The sequence below is a fragment of the Saccoglossus kowalevskii genome, chromosome 20 (genome assembly GCF_978046115.1).
Source record: "Saccoglossus kowalevskii chromosome 20, keSacKowa6.1, whole genome shotgun sequence".
Taxonomy (NCBI): Eukaryota; Metazoa; Hemichordata; class Enteropneusta; family Harrimaniidae; genus Saccoglossus; species Saccoglossus kowalevskii.
The window spans coordinates 6,342,699-6,367,481 of record NC_140660.1 but is presented as its reverse complement, the minus strand read 5'-3'; the positions used below and the strand labels follow the sequence as shown (position 1 = coordinate 6,367,481).

Here is a 24,783-nt window from a genome sequence, read left to right as displayed (position 1 = left end):
ATAATCCATAATATCTAATTCTGGTCCCCGTACACCATAATATCTAATTCTGGTCCCCTTAACCCATAATATCCAATTCTGGTCCCTATAACTCATAATATCTAATTCTGGTCCCCATAACCCATAATATCTAATTCTGGTCCCCATAACCCATATTATCTAATTCTGGTCCCCATAACCCATATTATCTAATTCTGGTCCCCATAACCCATAATATCTAATTCTGGTCCCCATAACCCATAATATCTAATTCTGGTCCCCATAACCCATAATATCCAATTCTGGTCCCCATAACCCTTAATATCTAATTCTGGTCCCATAACCAATGATATTTAATTCTGGTCCCCATAACCCATAATATCCAATTCTGGTCCCCATAATATCTAATTCTGGTCCCCATAACCCACAATATCTAATTCTGGTCCCCATAACCCATAATATGTAATTCTGGTCCCCATAACCCATAATATCTAATTCTGGTCCCCATAACCCACAATATCTAATTCTGGTCCCCATAACCCATAATATGTAATTCTGGTCCCCATAACCCATAATATCTAATTCTGGTTTTCATAACCCATAATATCTAATTCTGGTCCTCATGACCCATAATATCTAATTCTGGTTCTCATGACCCATAATATCTAATTCTGGTCCCCATAACCCATAATATCTAATTCGGGTCCCCATAAACCATAATATCTAATTCTGGTCCCCATAACCTATATTATCTAATTCTGGTCCGCATAACCCATAATATCTAACTCTGGTCCCCATAACCCATAATATCTAATCTGGTCCGCATAACACATAATATCTAATTCTGGTCCCCATGACCCATATCTAATTCGGGTCCCCATAACCCTTAATATCTAATTCTGGTCCCAATAACCCATAACATCTAATTCTGGTCCCCATGACCCATAATATCTAACTCTGGTCCCCATACACCATAATATCTAATTCTGGTCCCCATAACCCATAATATCTAACTCTGGTCCCCATAACCCATAATATCTAACTCTGGTCCCCATACACCATAATATCTAACTCTGGTTCCCATAACCATAATATCTAATCTGGTCCGCATAACACATAATATCTAATTCTGGTCCCCATGACCCATAATATCTAATTCGGGTCCCCATAACCCATAATATCTAATTCTGATCCCCATGACCCATAATATCTAACTCTGGTCCCCATACACCATAATATCTAATTTTGGTCCCCATAACCCATAATATCTAACTCTGGTCCCCATAACCCATAATATCTAATTCTGGTCCCCATAACCCATAATATCTAACTCTGGTCCCCATACACCATAATATCTAATTCTGGTCTCCAATATCCCATAATATCTAATTCTGGTCCCCATAATATCTAATTCTGGCCCCATAACCCATAATATCTAATTCTGGGTCCATAATCCATAATATCTAATTCTGGTCTCCAATATCCCATAATATCTAATTCTGGTCCCCATAATATCTAATTCTGGTCCCATAACCAATGATATTTAATTCTGGTCCCCGTAACCCATAATATCCAATTCTGGTCCCCATAACCCATAATATCTAATTCTGGTCCCCATAACCCATATTATCTAATTCTGGTCCCCATAACCCATATTATCTAATTCTGGTCCCATAACCCATGATATTTAATTCTGGTCCCCTTAACTCTTAATATGTAATTCTGGTCCCCATAACCCAAAATATCTAATTCTGGTCCCCATAACCCATAATATCTAATTCTGGTCTCCATAACCCATACTATTTAATTCTGGTCCCCTTAACTCTTAATATCTAATTCTGGTTCTCATAACCCTTAATATCTAATTCTGGTCCCATAACCAATGATATTTAATTCTGGTCCCCATAACCCATAATATCCAATTCTGGTCCCCATAACCCATAATATCTAATTCTGGTCCCCATAACCCATATTATCTAATTCTGGTCCCCATAACACATTTATCTAATTCTGGTCCCATAACCCATGATATTTAATTCTGGTCCCCTTAACTCTTAATATCAAATTCTGGTTCCCATAACCCATAATATCTAATTCAGGTCCCCATAACCCATAATATCTAATTCTGGTCCCCATAACCCATAATAATTAATTCTGGTCCCCTTAACTCTTAATATCTAATTCTGGTTCCCATAACCCATAATATCTAATTCTGGTCCCCATAACCCATAATATCTAATTCTGGTCCCATAACCCATAATATCTAATTTTGGTCCCCTTAACTCTTAATATCTAATTCTGGTTCCCATAACCCATAATATCTAATTCTGGTCCCCATAACCCATAATATCTAATTCTGGTCCCATAACCCATAATATCTAATTTTGGTCCCCTTAACTCTTAATATCTAATTCTGGTCCCCATAACCCATAATATCTAATTCTGGTCCCATAATCCATAATATCTAATTCTGGTCCCCGTACACCATAATATCTAATTCTGGTCCCCTTAACCCATAATATCCAATTCTGGTCCCTATAACTCATAATATCTAATTCTGGTCCCCATAACCCATAATATCTAATTCTGGTCCCCATAACCCATATTATCTAATTCTGGTCCCCATAACCCATATTATCTAATTCTGGTCCCCATAACCCATAATATCTAATTCTGGTCCCCATAACCCATAATATCTAATTCTGGTCCCCATAACCCATAATATCCAATTCTGGTCCCCATAACCCTTAATATCTAATTCTGGTCCCATAACCAATGATATTTAATTCTGGTCCCCATAACCCATAATATCCAATTCTGGTCCCCATAATATCTAATTCTGGTCCCCATAACCCACAATATCTAATTCTGGTCCCCATAACCCATAATATGTAATTCTGGTCCCCATAACCCATAATATCTAATTCTGGTCCCCATAACCCACAATATCTAATTCTGGTCCCCATAACCCATAATATGTAATTCTGGTCCCCATAACCCATAATATCTAATTCTGGTTTTCATAACCCATAATATCTAATTCTGGTCCTCATGACCCATAATATCTAATTCTGGTTCTCATGACCCATAATATCTAATTCTGGTCCCCATAACCCATAATATCTAATTCGGGTCCCCATAAACCATAATATCTAATTCTGGTCCCCATAACCTATATTATCTAATTCTGGTCCGCATAACCCATAATATCTAACTCTGGTCCCCATAACCCATAATATCTAATCTGGTTCGCATAACACATAATATCTAATTCTGGTCCCCATGACCCATATCTAATTCGGGTCCCCATAACCCTTAATATCTAATTCTGGTCCCAATAACCCATAACATCTAATTCTGGTCCCCATGACCCATAATATCTAACTCTGGTCCCCATACACCATAATATCTAATTCTGGTCCCCATAACCCATAATATCTAACTCTGGTCCCCATAACCCATAATATCTAACTCTGGTCCCCATACACCATAATATCTAACTCTGGTTCCCATAACCCATAATATCTAATCTGGTCCGCATAACACATAATATCTAATTCTGGTCCCCATGACCCATAATATCTAATTCGGGTCCCCATAACCCTTAATATCTAATTCTGATCCCAATAACCCATAATATCTAATTCTGGTCCCCATGACCCATAATATCTAACTCTGGTCCCCATACACCATAATATCTAATTCTGGTCCCAATAACCCATGATATCTAACTCTGGTCCCCATAACCCATAATATCTAACTCTGGTCCCCATACACCATAATATCTAATTCTGGTCCCCATGACCCATAATATCTAATTCTGGTCCCCATAACCCATAATATCTAATCCGGGTCCCCATAAACCATAATATCTAATTCTGGTCCCCATAACCTATATTATCTAATTCTGGTCCGCATAACCCATAATATCTAACTCTGGTCCCCATAACCCATAATCTCTAATTCTGGTCCCAATAACCCATAATATCTAATTCTGGTCCCCATAACCCATAATATCTAACTCTGGTTCCCATAACCCATAATATCTAATCTGGTCCGCATAACACATAATATCTAATTCTGGTCCCCATGACCCATAATATCTAATTCGGGTCCCCATAACCCATAATATCTAATTCTGATCCCCATGACCCATAATATCTAACTCTGGTCCCCATACACCATAATATCTAATTTTGGTCCCCATAACCCATAATATCTAACTCTGGTCCCCATAACCCATAATATCTAATTCTGGTCCCCATAACCCATAATATCTAACTCTGGTCCCCATACACCATAATATCTAATTCTGGTCCCCATAATCCATAATATCTAATTCTGGTCCCCATAACCCATAATATCTAATTTTGGTCCCCATAACCCATAATATCTATTTCTGGAACCCATAATATCTAATTCTGGTCCCCATAACCTATAATATCTCATTCTGGTTCCCATTACCCACAATATCTAATTCTGGTCCCCAAAACCCATAATATCTAATTCTGGTCCCCAAATCCATACTGGATATCCAGTGTGTGGCCGCCATGCATTGTTGTTTCCCAGTTTGGGACATCCTCAAGTGTATGTGTATGTAAAATGACACTGTTGAACACAACCTTGGCAGCTGGGATTTGGATCAGTTCTTATTGTGGACAGTGTTTATTTCTGCTGTATTACTCCAGCTAATTATACATATGGCGAGTATTGTAAGAATAATTGATTAAACAAACAGCAGATGTACATATTAATTGTAACTGTACCTCACTAGTAACTAGGATGAGCTACACATGGTACGATTGTTTATTTTGACAACTCAGAGTGATTGGCAGATGCAAGAATATAATCAAGTTTTCACAGTCTCTCGCTACAAGTGCTTTGCAGAGCACATTACAGACAGAAGTGGACATTCCTAATACTATGTACAAGCTTGTGTATGCTGCCCCCAACGACGAGAAATTTCACTTGTATCTCGTCAACTCAACTGCTAAAAATATAAAAATGTGGTTTTGCAGTATGTTGTTAAAGTTGAAGTTCTTGTGGCAGTTTAGATTAATTTCACTGTCAATTAGTTTATTCCACATAATTTTAAAGGTTGACTGATAATCAAAATATATAATTATTATCAGTCTATTGTTGTCATGAAAACATTATGATTGAACAAGACCTTGTTTAAAAGAAGAAAATACATGTTTTCTTGCTAAATTATGCTCTATGCTTAACTAAACTAACATGGTAAACAGTGTGATATATACATGTAGTTATATAGGGGTAAAAAAAAATTGACCATCTGAAGGTTCATTGTGGCCATGATATGTAGAGGTGTACTTCTCCAGCAATTGAAATATCTTTAAAAATGGGTTCAGTATGTTTTCACAAAGAATGACAAATTAAAAATAACAATTATCATCAACAATATGCCACATGGTGTGATTCAAAATACAATATGCCTGTTCCAGGGTTCATTTCAATTTACTATATAATTGTCCACAATGCTTCATGAAATTTAGTTTCCCAATTTTAGGGGTTGTTTGTAGTGCTTTCTTTTTTAAAACCACATGAAAATACGAGTGACATCATATAATAAAAACTGTTTATTTACTATGTTGACATATTATACAACTCTATACATGCCTAATATATGTTTAATTATAACATGGTTAGTCTAAATCTAGCCATCTGATTGGCTAAAACAAGGCCTAATATCTGGCACTAAAAGACTTGTGTTCGTTCCCCGAAGCCGAAAAAAATGGTTTAATGCTAAGTAAACGATGTAGACACTAGAGGTTTGGTAAATATGAGTAGGAGTGAATAGGACAAGTAGACCAAGCTCATGGGGTACTATTTTTTGCTGAGTTGCATTTTGGTGTGGGAGGCGCATCCTGTGCAGAACCTGACATAAAGTTGTTCCCCAAGCGGGTGCCATGGCAATCCACACCTTGGTCTGGAGACGTTTCAGGCCTGACTCACACCAGGGTGATTGTCACGTCGTACCCAACAAACAATTCCCCCACAACATTTATTAACAAGTGAGAAATACAAAGTTACAAAGTGTATGGAATTACGTGTATGAAGATAAAAAAGAAAGAGAAAATGGGTTGGGTGTATGGGCACGAGAATGAACATTAATGCGTGCGTTAGCAAGTTGATAGTGCAGCATAGCCTGAGGAGTTGTTGTGAATGCCAAAGGATAGCCAAACAAGGTTGGGCAAGTTTAATGAGGAACTATGCGAGAAAGAATGAACTGATTTAGCAGGGTGTGAACTGAAGCGAGTGCCTGGTCTATTAATAGCATTAACCTTGGTCATATGATTTAAATACACTTGGTTGTTATCTCCAGGCAAATATGAGAGGTTTTGTATCCAACTCCAAATACCCTTGCTTGTCATTTATAACTTCCAAGTAAACCACATTTGTATGTCACATTTAAGGTAGATGCCTACTCATAATTTTTGACAAAATTGGTCATAAATCACATGACAATGTTCATTAGTTTATTACATGTATGTACAATAATGAAGCTAATGTCCCATGGTACAATTAAATAGCATTATTTTGTAGAAAATGGTTATTTTTAGAACAATTCCATGGAACACAATATTAAAGACAAATAGCATTTTTGACTCTTTTTAAAACCCAGATTTTTTTAATAATTCATAATAACAAAATGTACTCCATTATTAACAATATATGATTTTTTCAGCCTATGTCACCAGGCTAGATTTTGAGCTTTGCATAATATCTCTGCCATAGAAACCTATGATAAAAGCATTACATGTCAAAACGGTGACTTTCCACCATAATACAACCATCAATTTCTCGAAAATAAGGCTGGTGAACCTGAAACTTTTTTTAAGTCAATATACTGCCTTGGAGTAAATTTATTGCAAAATGAATAAATTCTATTTTTTTTAATTTATGAGTAGGCTTCTACCTTAACAAAATACACATACACTGAACACATTTACGTCACAAAGAAAGATGAGTCCCAATGACATTGACAATCGTTGAATATTAGATGAAGAGTTACTAACAAACTATAATAGTTTGTGGAATCGATGTCATGTCGTCATGGTAACAAGCTTTCGCTAAACAAATCCAAAACATTTTATATTAGGGTAAACAATGTTTACAAAGATTAACAACAAAGCGCCCTCACATGACATACAATGTACATCTTTAACAGAAGTTTCATTTTAGAGATTGATTGTGTTTACTGATAAAAATAATTTCTATCATAATTTGATGACGTCTTAAATAATTACAATTCATCTAATATAAGTCGACTGTCATTGGCATTGATCAGATTTATCACAATAATTTACAAACCTTGTTCTGGTGGTTTATGTCAGCGTTGTGTTTCAGTAATAGTGAGATGGCAGAACACTGGTTGTCGCATGCAGCATACATCAATGCAGTACTCTTACTCTGTAAATAAGAATAGAATATATGTGTATATATGTCACATGGTTTGGCAATGATGAGTAATATTTTGAATTACCCTGGTTGGTGACCTTACATTCTTTGTTCAAAATACAAGCAAAATAAAATCCACTTTAAATATTCCATATTATGTATTATCATATGACCAACTGTCATATCCGTGTTCTCCTATGGATGTAGTTGTGATAATTCAATAATCAATCCTCATCATGTAATATCTTTATCTAGGCAACTACGCATAACTCAAGCATATATTTGCAGTTCAATTCACATTTCTAATAAATTTTGCCTTGCATTGAGTTTTTGCAGGACTTTTGCATTGAGTGTTTGGTAGTAGCTTTAACTTTGTATTATTTTGTAAGTCTGACATAACAATATAAAATACCCTAAAGATTTCATAAATATCATATTATATGGTCATCAATGTGATACTGTGTTTATCCGCTTCCCAAGCAATGAAAACAATTATGAAAGAAATCATGATTTGTGAACACGTATTTTTAAAATCAGTGCGGAGCGTCCAGCATTCTTGGCTGAAATAAGTTATTAGTAACATTGCAGGCAGAAAAAAAAGGCAGTAACACAGCAAGCTTCGGTGACATGTTTGACATGTTTTAACTCTAATTTGTACATGTAATGGTGTTGTGTTTTGCTCAAACTCAAAGTATTAAAATACGTAGTCTAGGCTCAATCAGGAAAAGTTGCTGGTATGTGCATGAGAAATTTAGTTTATTTCTGTATTTGATAAGGATTTGTTGAAACCATCACGTAAAACCGTTCAACGCTAAAAAATGAAAGTTTGTTTATTTTGTTTTCGGGTTTCCTCTTTGAATAGTATAAATAATGTTGTGTACGTAAAGTCTGGTACGCAATTTTTTTGAATGATACAGGCGCTGTGTGATATCTCATCTATATTACCAAGAGGGCACCATCAGATCTGGATCAAATGCTTCGAAGTCAGTCATCCGCAAGCTACCATCAAAACAACAATGTCCCTGTTACGATTAAATGAAATCATTTCAGTGATTTCTTTATTGAATAATTCTCAAAACAAACATTACATAAAAATATTCAGGTCCTAAAATTGTGTCTATCGCTAAACAATTCAACTGACAAACAGTTTGGTGCTATCAGTTTCTTGATTTTATTGCTTCATTTCAAACTGCACACGCACACACAGGCAATGATTTCTCAAAATGCATTCTAATGAGGTAACTTGACACTGATAAAAGTTATTGAAAAAATATGCACAATTTTGAGCAATAGTACTGGTGTGAAATATCAACGAGTCTCAGAATTCTTGATCTTTGTCGGTGGTGGCGATATTCCTCACGATTTTTATGTATGCAGCTAATAATAGCTTTCTCTATCAATGCGTGTCAAATCGGTGAACAATATCGAGAAAATGACACAGTATCATTTTTTGTCTATTTATTATGTATATTATTATATTAATTATTATTTTACTAGTATCTAGTTACCCATGGAAACCAGTGTGTAACTGATACTTATTCCACTAATCTCTTGAACAGATGTAATCACTGATCTAACACTTTTGTCTAATGCCCTTGATTTAATGAGGAAATATCTTAAAAATAGTTTCATGTTTTGAGAATCCAATGTGACACTTTGACGTCACTACGATGCCAAGACTATTGTCCTTTTTTACGTTTGATTTCACGCATAATGCAAGATCTCACAGTAAACAGGAAAGTATTTTAAAATTGTTTTAATATGACGAGTGTATTTTAAAATGACGTGTTTTTTGAATGGTGTGTATTTTAAAATTGTTTTAATATGTCGAGTGTTTCAAAATGACGTGTGTATTTTAAAATGAAGTGTTTTTGAATGGTGTGTATTTTAAAATTGTTTTAATATGACGAGTGTTTCAAAATAACGTCTGTATTTTAAAATGACGTGTTCTTTGAATGGTGTGTATTTAAAAATTGTTTTAATATGTCGAGTGTTTCAAAATGACGTGTGTATTTTAAAATGAAGTGTTTTTGAATGGTGTGTATTTTAAAATTGTTTTAATATGACGAGTGTTTCAAAATAATGTGTGTATTTTAACATGACGTGTTCTTTGAATGGTGTGTATTTAAAAATTGTTTTAATATGACACGTGTTTCAAAATGACGTGTGTATTTTAAAATGAAGTGTTTTTGAATGGTGTGTATTTTAAAATTGTTTTAATATAACGAGTGTTTCAAAATGATGTGTGTATTTTAAAATTGTTTATATATATATATGATGTGTGTATTTATAAATCTGACTATTTTAAAATATGTGTGTATTTGATGCGTATCTTTTAAAGATAATGGTGAGTGTGAGGGCGATATCACTTAATAAAATGTTTGTTGTTTCGGAAAAAAAATCATGCATTACCCTATTAAAGTTTGTGAAGGCGCAAACTTTGCAGAAGGATTTGATTGTGTGTGTGTGTGTGAGGGCGTTGTCTCCAATAACAGAGATGGCGGCACGGGGGAGGGGTCGCCCCGTCCCCGGAAAAAGTGCGTGACCGCATGCGCCTATAGGCCACAAGAAATTGCGAGCAGGTCTCGTCCCCTCCTCCTGCGCAAAATTTCGTGCTGCCACCTCTGAATAATAGCCACATAGCGAGGTAATGTTTGTGGACTTTTATTATGTCAATAAGGTAATTAACAAAATTAAAAAAAATCCAGCACAAACGTTTTACTCAATTGGCCATATACATTTACCTATACTGTGTATAACACAGTGGTCTGACGTTCTATGATCATTGACCATGGTCAGCAATTCACTCAATCTATCTGTCTTGTATGGAGTTGAGTGAGATTATCTTAATTTGATTTGACGTCATTTGATAAATATACATTTTCCCTCTATTATTTCTTTCCTTGTATATGAAAATCATGTCCATTGAGGCATGTGAGTTGAACAGCCCAAGTAGTGAATTAAATACGAAATTTGGATTTGGTGACTTTGCTATGAGTGTATACTGTATACTGTAAATGCATTAATTATTCACTGGGTTTTAAATTTACTGATAAATAAAACTCATTGTTTCCATGACAAATTCGTGAAATAAAAAAAAAGTGAATATGCTCATAACATCAAAATAGTGAAATTAAATGTCAGTGAAAATAAATGATTTTACAGTACACTAAAACTTTTATATGTGAGACGCGTCATGCAAAAGGTTACCTAACGACAATGGTATGCACTTGACTAGAACACGGGTAAAGGTCATAAAAGGCTGAGGGAAAGTTTCCCTGTGGTTTGTTTCACAATGACGCTCATTGACTGGATATATGGAAAACATTGCAGTTGAAGTTCTAAGTATTTACATAGTGATATATTGTTTTGGTTTAAACAGTATTTTTGATTGTTTTAATTTTAGATGCGAGTCTGATAGCGGCTGCCTTCAACAAGTATTTGTGTATTCTACCGTTACACGCTTCACAGTGCATCACTCGATCACAATTCCTTGTCATCTTCGTACGCACTGTGACAACATGAATTCAGACTTTTTCGTTGTAGACACTACCAGTATTTACAAGAAATGTTGGCAGATTCCCAGGAAAATCCCAGCGATGTTGACACGATGTTGCCAGTTACCGGCCTGTGTACAAATAACTGACGTCCATGTTGAACTAGGAAGTGACGTTGATGTGTCAGGCGGTGGAAATTCGCACCAGCCAGCTGAACTGAGCTCCTACACAACATGTTTCCTGTATCTGCGAACACTGGAGGGAGATGCAGGCTATATTGAAAGTGCAGAGTTGAACATTACATATTATTCCGAGAACGACTGTGGTTGCAGCCATCACCATTGCCTCAGACGGATGACTGATGATCGCGTGTATGAGTATCATCTACAAATACTAGTATCCGACAAAAATGAAAAAAAATACTGGTCCTGGCTAAGCAACAAGACTACACACATCAAGATACCCAGCTTTGGAAAAGACAGAAATTCAAAAGCAATGAATGTGTGGGAATTCATGGCAGTTGGTAAGTTATTATTTTATCATTTAGTAAGGGTTGTAAGTAAGGGTTGGCCTTTTGAAATCATGAGCGTGGGGTGGGGATTTTGTTAGCGGCTGACGGAAGATTTTTTTTAAAAATATTGCAAGACAGAGGGTATTTTTTGGCACATTCAAAAAAAAGGACAGATAAGACAGCTTGAAAGAAAAAAATTACATCAGTCATACTCATCCAGCAGCATCCCCTCATGATTTCAAATGTGTAATCAAAACTGTGGTGAACATTTTGTAAACAGGCCTATCAATGTAAAGTTCTGTCAATTTTTAAAATGCGTCTTTGATCGCTAGATTTTCAATCCCCTCCCCCCAATATCAGTCTTACTATTAACAATTTAATTTTGATTTATTTCGAAATGGAGAACAAGCATTTTTGTAATGAAATGGTTAAACAACAAATATGTAACTACAGTGTGATGTAACTAAAATTAACTGCAAATGATTTTAAATAAAAACTAGAAATATAGTTTCCATTTGTTGTGATATTACCATCACCTTTTTTAAGGCAATAGACAGTTCAGAGAACATTATATTGAAAATGGAATTGTGCCACGTAGACATGAAACTAAAGATAGAGACCGGAAAATGCATTTTCATTTGATATGAGTAGAGTGTACATGTGGGAAGTTAATATTATTATATCCTGTGTGGAATGTAAGGTCAAATAAAAATATGAGCAGTTCTGATTATGCTACTCTACCTAAAATGTCATCTTTACCTATGCTTTGACTAACGTAAACCAATGATGCAAAATCACAAAGATTTCAATGAGACTTAAAACTGAAAAAAATACAAAATGTTGACCAAATCATCATTAAATATGAGTTATGTTGAGTAATCAGCAAGTTCAGGCAAATTAAATGATGTATAATGAAGGAATTCACGAGATATTTGTATAATGGAGATAAAAAATAACCTCTGACTTACCCAATTTATTTTAATTATATGTTATCGGAATCACACAATTTATTTGGCCAAATGTTTCTGTGAACACTAACTACCCATATTTTTTTAAAAACAAAATTGCATTTATTACTATTTTTTCATTTACTTTTACTCTATTTAGTGAATGACAGAAAAATAAGTCAAGATATATTTTTTTCTCACTTAAAATATGAACTGTATTTTCTCTATTAGAAGCACATTTACCAATAGAAACACACATAAATGAAAACTGATTCACTAAAATATTATTTATTTTGACCATAGAAACACTTCTAACACAGTTTTAAGAACATAGTATATCCTAAGTATATTTTACCCCATTACCAAAAAGACCAACCCATCCAGTATTTTGTACACCCACTAGTAATAAAATTTATATTCAGCCATGAAAAAGATTATCGGCTTACATACACTCATTTGATTAATAAAAAAAATAAAACATTTAATAAAATTTAAAAATTGTTGTTGAAAAGTGTGCAACCAATCGCAGTGATTTTGATATTACTACTCAAGATGAATGTATTTTTGAAATGATCTGAGCGTCATTGAATCAGCAATCAGTTTTATGTTTAGAGTTTGGTTGGTACAAATGAGAACGGCTACAGCCACTTACAACCAATCAAATTTGAATCTACATTTATTTAAATATTTACATAAATTTATAGTTTATTTCATCTTTGGTAATCAAAATACATTGATTTATAGGTAAAAAAAATCACTGAAAGTAGTCCTAAATATATCAGTATTTTAATTATTTTACCCGCTCAATCAAATTAATAATATAATATAAAATATTATATTAATTTAATAGATTTTTTTTATATTTCATATTTACAGACATATGTAACATTACACTCAAACGAATGTTATTCCAATGACAGCTGCCCCACGATATCATGATTCACATCCACTAGTGTACATAATTACCAGCACACTCCAGGAAAGAACATGTGCATAAGAGTTACAAACAAATCATGTGAAGAAGAGAACTAAGTATACTGTAAGTTGGTCTATCTCTTTTAAAAAATATATGTGTAGAGTGCGTGTTTCATATTAAAATTCTTACCCCAAGGACAGACTTATCAGCTGATCTACATCATGTCCATTACACTTTTGATTTTGACCAGAGTGTGTTAATATCTTAATGGAGGTTTTTTGTCATTGACTCCCATGTGTGATGAGAGTCTTTGCAGTTAGTATGTCTGTATGTGTGTGTGTCCGTCTGTTCCACTGATATCTCAAGATCCATACATCAGTTTTCGATGAATAGATGCTCTGGGCCAATGCACAGATTTTATTAGGTTTTGATAGAAAGCCATGCTTATTAATTAGCTAATTTGCATAATAATTAGCTAATTTTTTAGCTATCCCATGACTGTTCCACTGATATCTAAACAGGCAATCATTGGATTTTGATGCAACTAGGTACATAGATGCTCTGAACTAATGTGCAGATTTGATCAGTTTTGGGTAAAAATCATTGCATATTAGTTACCTAATTTGCATAATGATTAGTAAATTTTCGGCTTTTCCACTTATATCTCAAGTATTAATCACCACATTTCAATGAAACTTGGTACATAGATGTTTATAGGACACTGCACAGACCTGATAGAGTAATATCAGTACATTAATTACCAAATTTGCATAATTAATTTTCAGCTTCTGATATTTCAAGTAGTGGTCATTAAATTTCAATAAAACTTGGTACATATATAAGCAAGGACTATTCAGAGATCTGATTGTTTTGGGGGAAATATTTTTGCATATTAATCACCTAATTTGCATAATTAGTTAATTTCAAGCTTTTCCACTGATGTCTCAAGTACTAAACATCACATCTCATGAAAGTTGGTACATTCATGCTCTAGGACAATAGACAGACCTGATTAGTTTTGGATTAAAATCTGTACATTTCAATTACCTAATTTGAATAATTTTAAACTTTCACACTGACATCTAGTACTAATAAGTACTAATTATTCCATTTCAATGAAACTTAGTATATAGGTGCTCTAAAACAATGTACAAACCTGATTAGTTTTAGGTTAAAATCTGTTGATATTAATTCCCTGATTAGCATAATATAGTATATTTTCTTGGTTCTAATCACATTTCAATGAAACTTGGTACACAGATGGTCTGTTACATTGCACAGACCTTATCAGTTTTACACTAAAGTCTGTTCATATTATTTACTTGATTTGCATAATTAGTTTTCAGCTTTTCCATTAATATCTCAAGTACAAGTCATTTTGAATTAATTTTTAGTGTGTCTCCAATACTCTCAGCACACAGGAGTTCTTTCTAAGCTTATTTTTTGTCTCAAAGAAAAATCTATATATTTGATATTAATAATTAAAGCACTTCCAAGCAGGTGAACTATTACCCTACACCTCTGTACAAATAGTGAATTTACCTTGTGTGTTTTTCAGTCACCCAGGTTCTCAATAGCTCCAAATATTGAGTGAATATTTTTACACTGCCGTAATTTTCACATTGCCAATGCTCAATCAATTCATAGGGCTCAAAGATCATATTCAAATGACATTTCGGACAACTTAAAGGGCCCTAAAATAATCATGCATGGCCTCTATAGAAAGCGAAAATAGTCCTCTTTAATATTTTGACCATTAGATACTTCCATGGCTTGACTCATATACATTCATGATTGTGGTATTTTATTGGTATATATGACAGATTTCTTCAGTTCAGTGACTAACTGCATCTTTATATTGTGTTCTTATAGAGTTGGTCATGGCTCGGATAAACACAATGCAGTGATCAGAAGAGCTATTTATTTTGATTTCCAAGGAGGATTTACTCTGTCACTTATATCAGCAGGATAACTTAAAAATTCTGAGAACTGACAAGAATTTCTGTATTAGTCAACCAGGATTATGTGCAGAAAAGTTTACCAGGCATGATGTATAATATAAAAAACAAATTTACTAAATCCACACACACATTAATTTCTGTAACTCATCACATACATGTACATGTTTCCAATCTCATTCAAACTTGATTCTGCTGGATTCATGATCTAAATAAAAATGGCTGACTGGTTATCAAATATGACAGAGTGGAGCTGTTCATATAGGTAATTGTTCATCAGGCATCTGTCAACCACTCTATTTGTGCTTGATATTTTATATGTAGACACCTTGAATTGACCTCTGTCCAATCTGTTCATTTTATGACAATATTCTCAATTCTCTTATTTTAATGTATTTTTTTGTAAAAAAAGGCTATTTTTGACATCTTATTGAATACCAGTTCAAATGCTTTGATACTTAGTATGTAAGGTTCATTAATTTACATCCATGATATTTGTAACAAGATAACAATTGTAATTGTTTGAGAACAACCAAATAAGCTGCCATGGTTGTGATATGGTATTGTTTGACATATACTGTGGGAACATGGCAAATAGTTAATAGTTCATCGTACAACTTTGTTTTGAAGAATATATTAAAATAGTCTACAAAGACAGCAGAGCTATTTCGACTGTTCTTGCTCTTACACAACAATTTTGTTTGACAAAATTTTAATGATTTAATACGCACATGACTATTTTCTATTTATTCTTGAAAACTTCTAGGCTGATCAATTTGTTGCTGGATATGTATGGACCTTGTCTAGAGAAATCTATCAGATAATTTGTGCATGGAAAATGTATTCACTAAATTGCATTGATATGCACAAAATTTCTCTGTCACAGCTTTCATCAACTGTTCTTGTTTTCTCCCACACAATTTACAATTCACATATCGGTTTGTTGCAGGTAATGGTATGATTGCAAGAGCTATATTTCGGCATTGCATCATGGGAAGGTTTATTCTGTGACCTGACAAGAATGAGGAAAGTTTTAAAACCATCGATTTTTGTCTTTGTTAGGCTTGACTACTTTGCTTGCTTTCACGCTGGAGTTTTGGATATTTTTTTAGTTTGTAATTGAAGAATGTAACAAATTTCTGTATTTAAGTAGAAACATGAAACCAACACCTTTCAATACTGATTATTTTAAAAGTTCAAATAAAGTAAAGATAATTTTTCTACCAGTAATTTAACCACCAAATTTTGCTGAAACTTATTGTTGTAATGTTCATACGATTCGTGTTGTATTCTATAAGGAACCATGAGAGTAATACAGTTCATGTTATATAAACTGAGAAAACAAAATGAATAATCAATTCATAAATAATTACTGATCATCTCATTGTTCTTGTTTATTACCATTGTTAGTTCCTGTTTGCACAGTATCGGTGCAATCATACAATCAATATTATTCATATTCCATGCATAAATCATCATGTCACATATACATTCATTTCAAGATAATATGAAGACAATTTTAGTGCTAAAGATTCATCTAAATTTTTGCAATTTCTCAACTGAATCTTGTCATGTCATGCATTGACATTTTTAAAACTTGATAATCCATTGATCATTTTTGAAGATCAATCTCAAAGTTGTAAACTATTGTTCATTTTGTTGTCTGTGATTCATTCTAAAGTTTTCATATTTCAGTTACAGCTTCAGTTTCATGGTCTGTTTCATTAACACATCACATACTTTCTCCTATAATTTACCAGCATTCATGGGCAAAGTATTTAATAGTTTAACTATGTTTTTTGTACTTTAATACATTTAATATTGGTTTGATTTGAAAACTTTTTGTGATTTTTTTTAGGTGCAATAAAAAGCAAAACAATTTAGCATTAAATCTTAAAATTTGAACTTAAAAAGAGAGCCAATAATTAATGCTATAAATGAGTTTTATATTTTTTATACTGTATTTCTTTCATCTATTACTTCATATAACTTTAGATTATTATATTTACTTTCACTAATGAGAATGAGTTTTGTTTAATAAATATCTGTCCGTTCTTCTTCAAATAATATTTGTTTTTTGTCATATATTGAAAATCAATTTTAACATGTATAGATATGACGTCATGACAGTTTACGAGATTCTACTTACAATGGTGAAAATATTAATTATCTATTTCGTTGCAAATTTTATGCTGTTCCATGAAAAAAAACCCAAAAGATCTCAATGAAACTTCAAGTTGATGCTGATGTGATCTGAGGTGATCTAAATACCTGATTAATTTAAGGTTGAAATCCCTGCATATTAATAGCATTATTTCTACATATTAGCTAATTTCCTAATATCTCATTTTATGAAGACTTCTCAACTCTAAACATTGCATCTTTGCCAAAGAAATAACCAAGGTGCAAGGTATGGTCTATACAATGAGAGTTTAGGTTTACAAAAGGTGTGGGATTTAAGATACTGTACAATACTTTACTTTCGCTTGGAATACATCTTCGCTAATTTCGCTGAAGAAATGATTCAGTGAAAATCAAATTTTGCGAATATACCTTTTTTCCTATATTTTACATAAAACTTGTCAAAAATCACCCAAAAAGTCTTGTCAGCGAAAAATTAATTCCAGCTAATTCAAGTATTTTACAGTAACTGTTTTCAGGATATCTACCACAATGCCATAACATTTGCAATGTCCATATGAATATGACATTCGTCGGATATGTTACATTCAAAAGGTTAATACACATGAGAACAAATAAAATCATTCAAATATAGCGCCTCCCCCCCACAGGTTTGGATGGGTTAATGTGTACTTTTTTGCATACTAATTTTTCAATTAGTGATAACGCTTTCGTCAACATTGTTTTTAAACAAATTTAAAATTACACATGTCAATTAAAAACACACCTCATTATAAAGCATGCACACCATTTCAGAATATGACCCATTTTAAAATACAGTGTATTTTAAAATGGGTCATATTCTGATTTTAAATTACACTCATGCTTTTTAAAATGTATACATTTTAATACACGCATCATTTTAAAACGTGCATCCTATTGAAAAACACATCAATATATTTTGTTTGTTTGTTTGTAAGCAAAATAACTACTGGTAAAGGTATGGACACATTTTCATAAAATGTTTGAGTGGTGTCCTTGAGACAAAGATCAATTGATTAGAATTTTGAAAAGATCTGCGTGAATTTCTTGAAAGAATTCTTCATCATAATCTATGTCTACTTGGAAAATAATAATGAGCCATGATGATTTAAAACTCCTATGAAAATTAAAATCTTTTCTCGAATGATAACAAGAACAATGCTGCCCCCCCCCACAAAAACACACACCTTCCCTCAGTAATGGTTTTGCAATTTCCAGACAAGGAGACTAAACACCTTACTATTTTCCAGTATAAATCGTGTGCAACATTTTTTTACTCATGACCGCCCTCACATTGTGACACATTAATGAATAGATAATGAGAAATACCCAAACAATCATTGGTCAGAAGAATATCCTTACAACAAAAACATTTCACAAAACATACAGAAAACCCTGTATATATACAAATACAAAGAGCCAAGAACTGATGTAAAATATCTGATGCAGAATTGTGTTTCCACCATATAGGACTTGGCAAAGGATTATGGGATAAACAATTGACCCATTGGGGGCGTTTTCAACTTTAAAATTAATTTCATTGGGAAAATTGTTTTAAGGACTTGTTTGGAGTTTTTGGCTGCAAGGAAACTTATTGTATTGGATTTTCACTCATTCTTTCATTCTAATTTATGTTTTGTTATTTCCATATCGCAGTGGAAAAAAACATGCATCTATCTTGTATATTAACAAGTTTTGGTTGATTTTGGTGAAAGTGTCCAGAATGGAGACTTGACAGTTTAGGCTTAAGTGACTGGCAGCTTTTTTTATTCAACCTTTCTTATTCAACTGAGATTACACCAGTCTCAAGATTTCTACAGATAGACAGCTTGCAGCCAAAAACAGTAAAAATCTTTAAAACAAACTTCCCAATAAAATTAATTGAAAGTCCAACTAAATAACCCTATAATAAAAAAAAACCTAACACACTGCTTGAATAGAGAAGTGGAAACATATTTCTGCTCTATAGATGCATTTGACATGAGCACACAGAAGGAGAGAGTATTCAACTTGCTACTTTGTACATTTTGACTTGGTTCAGTTATAAACCCCCTCCCACTGTGAGATTGGAAATTTGCCCCTCCTCAACGTTTTTGTTGATCAAGATTTTGTGCAATGTATTGCATGCAAGTAAAAATTATAACTCTCTAAAAATATATTACCACAACTAGACCAAAGACAATAGAACCTGTCGCACTTGCCCAAAATATTCAATAATTTTCATGACATTTTTATTTTGATTTATTAGCAGGCAACTCTGTCTTAAAATAGCATTTCAAAAGAGCGCCCCTATCGGTATTTTAAGAACCAAAGCGAAGGAACCTATTTTAATGGAAGCTGAATATTAACCCGAGTTTAGTAATGAAATTGGCTAAAACACTTGAAAATTAAATTTAAAAAAATATTATTTTTTCAAAAGATGAAAATAATAAAAATATGTTTTATTTGTGAGTCGTTCATTGGCGATTACCAAATATTTCCACTGCCAGTGGTTACAATTTTGTCTACATAACATTCCGCTTTTAATATTTATTATTCTACCAAATCGTGCTTTGTAAATATTTGCAATTTCATTGTACATTTCGTGGTTTAAATTAAGCGACGTGTAAGTGCGTGATCATGATTCAACTTTACGGCTAGCGCTGTTTGCTATATAACCAGGATTTAGTAAATTATTATTAAAAGATTATGACCGGGGTAATAATATAGCAACTTCATATGCTTTTCTTATTATATAACTTTTTTAAAATTAGTTTTGTATTGACAAATTTTTAATAATCTGTATCCTGTAACATGACTTGCAATAATGTCGGAAATTTTGCTTGCCGATTTTCTTCGACATGTAGCCTTGTACTGAATAAAAAACTACAGACGATTCCATGCGTTCGTTCCGTCGTCATCTCAAGTACGGACGAAATATAAAAATCGTAAAGACTTATCAGTTCTCTTAGTCCAGAGACATATCGTAATAAATACAGTTGTTATGATTTCAAACGTGTAAAGGCTTACAATATACGTTTCCGTATTGAGAGCATATAGCTTGCATCATGCACACGAATATTACCACGCGTTTCACGGTGGCCGTATTTCATAGCTGTGTTTCTTTAGTGTAGTAAATTGAATTGATCTAATTACTTGGATTGTTAGCCCTCAAGTAACAGATTGTAAAATTTCAGCTCAATCTCTGACTGGGAAGATAAACTTCTACTGCACAATATTTGTCCGTGATGCAGTCATAACGGAAAATGTTACTGGACAATGCATAAAAAAAATAGGTAAACTGGCAAAGTAGGAACTTTTTTTTTTGTTTTACAAAAAATATATAATATAATTAATTGTCAATTTAGCCTTTTTAACGTGATCGCGAAAACTAGCGCTACTGCGAAAGAAATCCCGACTGGACGCATTTGCAGGCGACCCCCTGCGTTGGAGTGAAAACCAGAGCGGAATCACTCCGGTGATTATGCTAATTAATGCAGCTAGTACGTCATATCGTATCTATGTTATTAAATGTACGTGACCTTTCACTTCTGAGGTCCCGGCGACTTTGAAAGACTACTTATATACATTGGACATTTAAATCGACTTGTTTTCAGTAAACATGGATAGAAAGTTAAAGTATCCATCTCTGCGATCGAATCGAATCAACAATTAAAAGGTCATGTTTACTTTCACACACCCACTCATGAATAATCAATGACATCATGAATAATTAATAGTCAAATGCCCGCAGATGCGTCCAGTCGGGATTTCTTTAGCGGTCAGGTTAGTTTTCGCGATCACGCTAAAAGGGCTAAAAGAACAATTAATTATTTCTTTTTGTAAAACAAAAAAAGAAGTCCCGACTTTGCCAGTCTACCAGATAGGGCGCAATCAAATATACGATGGCTATATACGATCTGCCAAATTGCAGTGTTGAGGCAATTAGGAAATAAACGAACATTGGCTGGCGAATATGGTTCAGCCAGTGATCAAATCAAATATGATAGGGCACATTATATCCCAAGGAGCGTACATCCCTGGTTGAGGAATACACATGCACAAACTGCATTTCGCATATCCGCATGTACACAGGGTTGTATAAGACTTGACCGGACGAAGCGAATATGACCGTCAATGATGAGTTTTTCATGTGAACCTCAGACTACTCTACTGGGGAGTCCACACCCCATGTATCTTGCTTTCCAAAAAACAGTGAAAGAAAGAAGCTGAAGGTCAAGTACTCAGTATAGAAATGAAAACAGAACCGGGTTTGAGTCAGTATTTTTCGAACTATCCCCAGCATGGGACTATCCGGAGAAAAATTGATGTCTAAATGCATGTTGTTACCATGGTTATTATGGTGGTAATAAACGTTGTTGCTAAAAAGTTAGTGAAATTTTGTCTTCACTAATTAGTAATGTATAAGATTCTTGTGTCTTCCAAAGAGTGAATTACGGCTAATAATCAGCTGAAAATTCCTGATTCTGATTGGTTAAAATGTCTAGCCATATGTTTTTTTGGTGAATGTTTGTACAATGTATTTATTTTCTTTCTTGAAATTCAAAACCAGCTTTCAATGCATATTCCAGGGTATGAATATGGATTTGAAAACATTTAATATTTTCAGATAATCTGCATAGTTAGTTATTGCAATGTCTGATAATAATCTTTAAAGACTGCATCAGAAACATGGGTGCTAACGTTGTGTGACCTGGGGTTGCAAAAGCCGTACGCAGTCCTTATAGGTGTAATTACAATTGTATCACGGCGTGACCTCAAATAAAAGACGTGATTTGGATGACTCGTTCAGTGTTGATTTATGAAAACCGTGATACGGGAAATTATTGTTGTCCTTGTTGTGAGGGCGCACTTTCCATAGCGTTACGGGACCGGGCAATACTTGGTATATGATAACACGTGTTAAGCCATTGATATGCATCGCTCAAAAATACAAACTTTGGGGACAACTGATTTTATTTGACATACTGAGCTGAAACCTATAAAGTGAGATGAAGACCGTCAAAAAAGTATTTACACACTTGATCGTTTTCGTAATGAAAAATTCCCGGAAACTTTACGAATTCTCTTTAAAATAGACTAAATTTAAAATGGTTAGTGCATTTTAGAAAAAAAAAAAACTGTGTTTAGTAAGCGAAAATCCTGTGGTTAACTCCCACTCATTTGCATATCATTAATATGTCGTCCCAACAACATGTGAGATAGTCATGTTTTTTCGGAAATTATTTCAAAACGCGGTTCAGAGCGGGAATACATGTCGTAGTTAATGAATATTCCGATGGAAGTCATAGTATCAGATACATAATATTTATCTACAAAAATTGAGTCATGTCGAAAATTAGAGAATTATCGAAATTTACCAAAGCTCGGACGTCTATAGTAGTCTGAGTCAGACCAAAGCGAACATTGAAAAAACTGTACACAGAGGGAGTTTCTAACAGGTAATTCGCAATAAGACTTGGAATTTCTGAAGACTTCATACGTTTCAACCTACTGAACTTTGTCTGGAAGGTGGTATGGTCAATCAGCGTGGTTGCAATTTGACCGCGAACTCCGGTGCATTGGGCCCATGTTACTTGGTCGGACGAATCAGAGTTTACTGTGGAAGTGCAAGTGTTATAGTGTGGCGTGTTTTGGGACTTAGGATCACTAGTCCTTGTACCGATAAGATTATGAATCGATAGAAATATTTGGATACTCTGCAAAACGAAATGATAATACCGTCGGGACTGAAACTCGTTGAGCAAATTTTTATTTCAACAAGGATATTGCTCCGTTCATACAGCATTGGCACTGAAGTGTTTTCTGAATAATCTTCATGTCTACGGATATAATTTTAGCAATTTCTCATTAGCGAATTAAACGTTTTTCACTGAGAATTAGTGTTTCGTCTCGAATGTCGCTTTCGTTCAATCTTGCATGAAAATTGCTATTTGTTATGTTTATTGTGCGTGTTCGTGAGTTTATTGTATTGAATGATATCATGTGTTCTACATACATTCATTTGTGAAGAGACTCCATATACTGTCACGTACATAAGAAGTGAATTTAACGCTTTACTGAAAATGAAGTAGATTGACTCATATTGGTTCCCAGCATTGACTTTGTTACTGATACGATCAAGGTAACAAAACTAAATTTATAGTCGTGGACCTGACAGCAAGAACCCTATTATGGCCATCGTTATTCAGCTTTAACATAGGCAAGCAGACACGAAATATCGAATAGACTGAATAGAGTGATATAGGTCGCATATTTATTTGCCAATGTACAAATCCCCCGACTTTTGCACCGGTTTAACATTAGTATATTTAATGTATTGGGGAATACACTAAATATTAAATTTATTTTTAAAATAGTAATAAGGGGAATGTATAACTCATCGGAACTTTGTCATCTTAAACACAAATATTACCCAAAGTGTCATCAGTACACATGATAACGAGTATCACTACAGCTGTCATTAATAAACATTGAAAATATGAGTTCAGCTATTTATTGAAAGATATCATCAAAAATATCAGTATGCGTTAATGATTAATATGCGTGGTAGGGTATGGCTATATGGTTACAAAAAAGCCCCTCCATCGCCCCTCCTCATTTCAATTGTATACAGTATGTCCCTCTTCGGAACATGTATAGTTATTTCGAGGGGCATATTTATTTATATTGAAGGCTGGAGGTTAAGGGTTAGTTTTCAGGTTATGAGTGGGCCTTGAGGAATTCTGTCCCTCCCTGAATCTTACACAATACCTTGACTATCAATTTGCAGTTAAGTTGAAATAATCGATTGGATCACCGGTTAATAAATCATTCTAGGCAGGTTTTCTCGTAACTAATGACTGCGTAGCCGGACTTTAGATACAGAATTATCGATTACAGCAATCGGTAGATCGTAGAATGTCGACATTATCTGATGAGTGCAATATTTGACGGCAAGTGGAAATTGACAAGCCTGTTCACGATGTGCAAGCCTTTATACGATATACGAATCAAACTGTGTTGCATTTTGTATTACGTTATCAGCTTTCTTTATTATCACAGTCCGGCGAATAATGTGGAATAATCAATTATATTATTTAGCGGAATATAAGGAAATGTTTCGCCTATTTAAGAGTTAAACCTGTACTGCCCGCCGCTATTGACGGCCAAGTTAATTTCTAACATTTTGGTTTTGGCGTAAATTCAATTGATGGATCGGCGATAGGCAATCCAAATTTAAAGTTTAGTTGTAGTCCCTAAATTTATGCCTGTGATGGCAACATCTTCCTTTCAAAAATGGGATTTTGAAATGAACAATGAAAATTAAAATCTTATTTTCAAATGGAGACTGTTCATTTTATTGACGCGCTCTGGGATACTGTCAGTTATTTTCATATCGGGTCTGCGGCCA

At 33.9% G+C, this 24,783-nt stretch overlaps 2 protein-coding genes across 2 annotated transcripts in view; one reads left to right on the top strand and one right to left on the bottom strand.

Annotated features, from left to right (window-relative positions):
* LOC144349692 (death-associated protein kinase 1-like) overlaps positions 1 to 24,783 on the bottom strand; it is an 85,581-nt gene that overhangs the window by 43,014 nt on the left and 17,784 nt on the right. The window contains exon 3 of the mRNA XM_085494579.1: positions 7,312 to 7,410. Coding sequence (XP_085350705.1) covers positions 7,312 to 7,410 — 99 coding nt within the window. The remainder of the gene's footprint in view (positions 1 to 7,311; positions 7,411 to 24,783) is intronic.
* LOC146729956 (uncharacterized) lies at positions 10,810 to 15,465 on the top strand. The gene is made up of 3 exons (XM_085494315.1): positions 10,810 to 11,418; positions 13,230 to 13,392; positions 15,142 to 15,465. Exons 1-2 carry the CDS (start codon positions 10,920 to 10,922, stop codon positions 13,268 to 13,270), a joined length of 540 nt encoding a protein of 179 aa, XP_085350441.1. The 5' UTR covers positions 10,810 to 10,919; the 3' UTR covers positions 13,271 to 13,392; positions 15,142 to 15,465.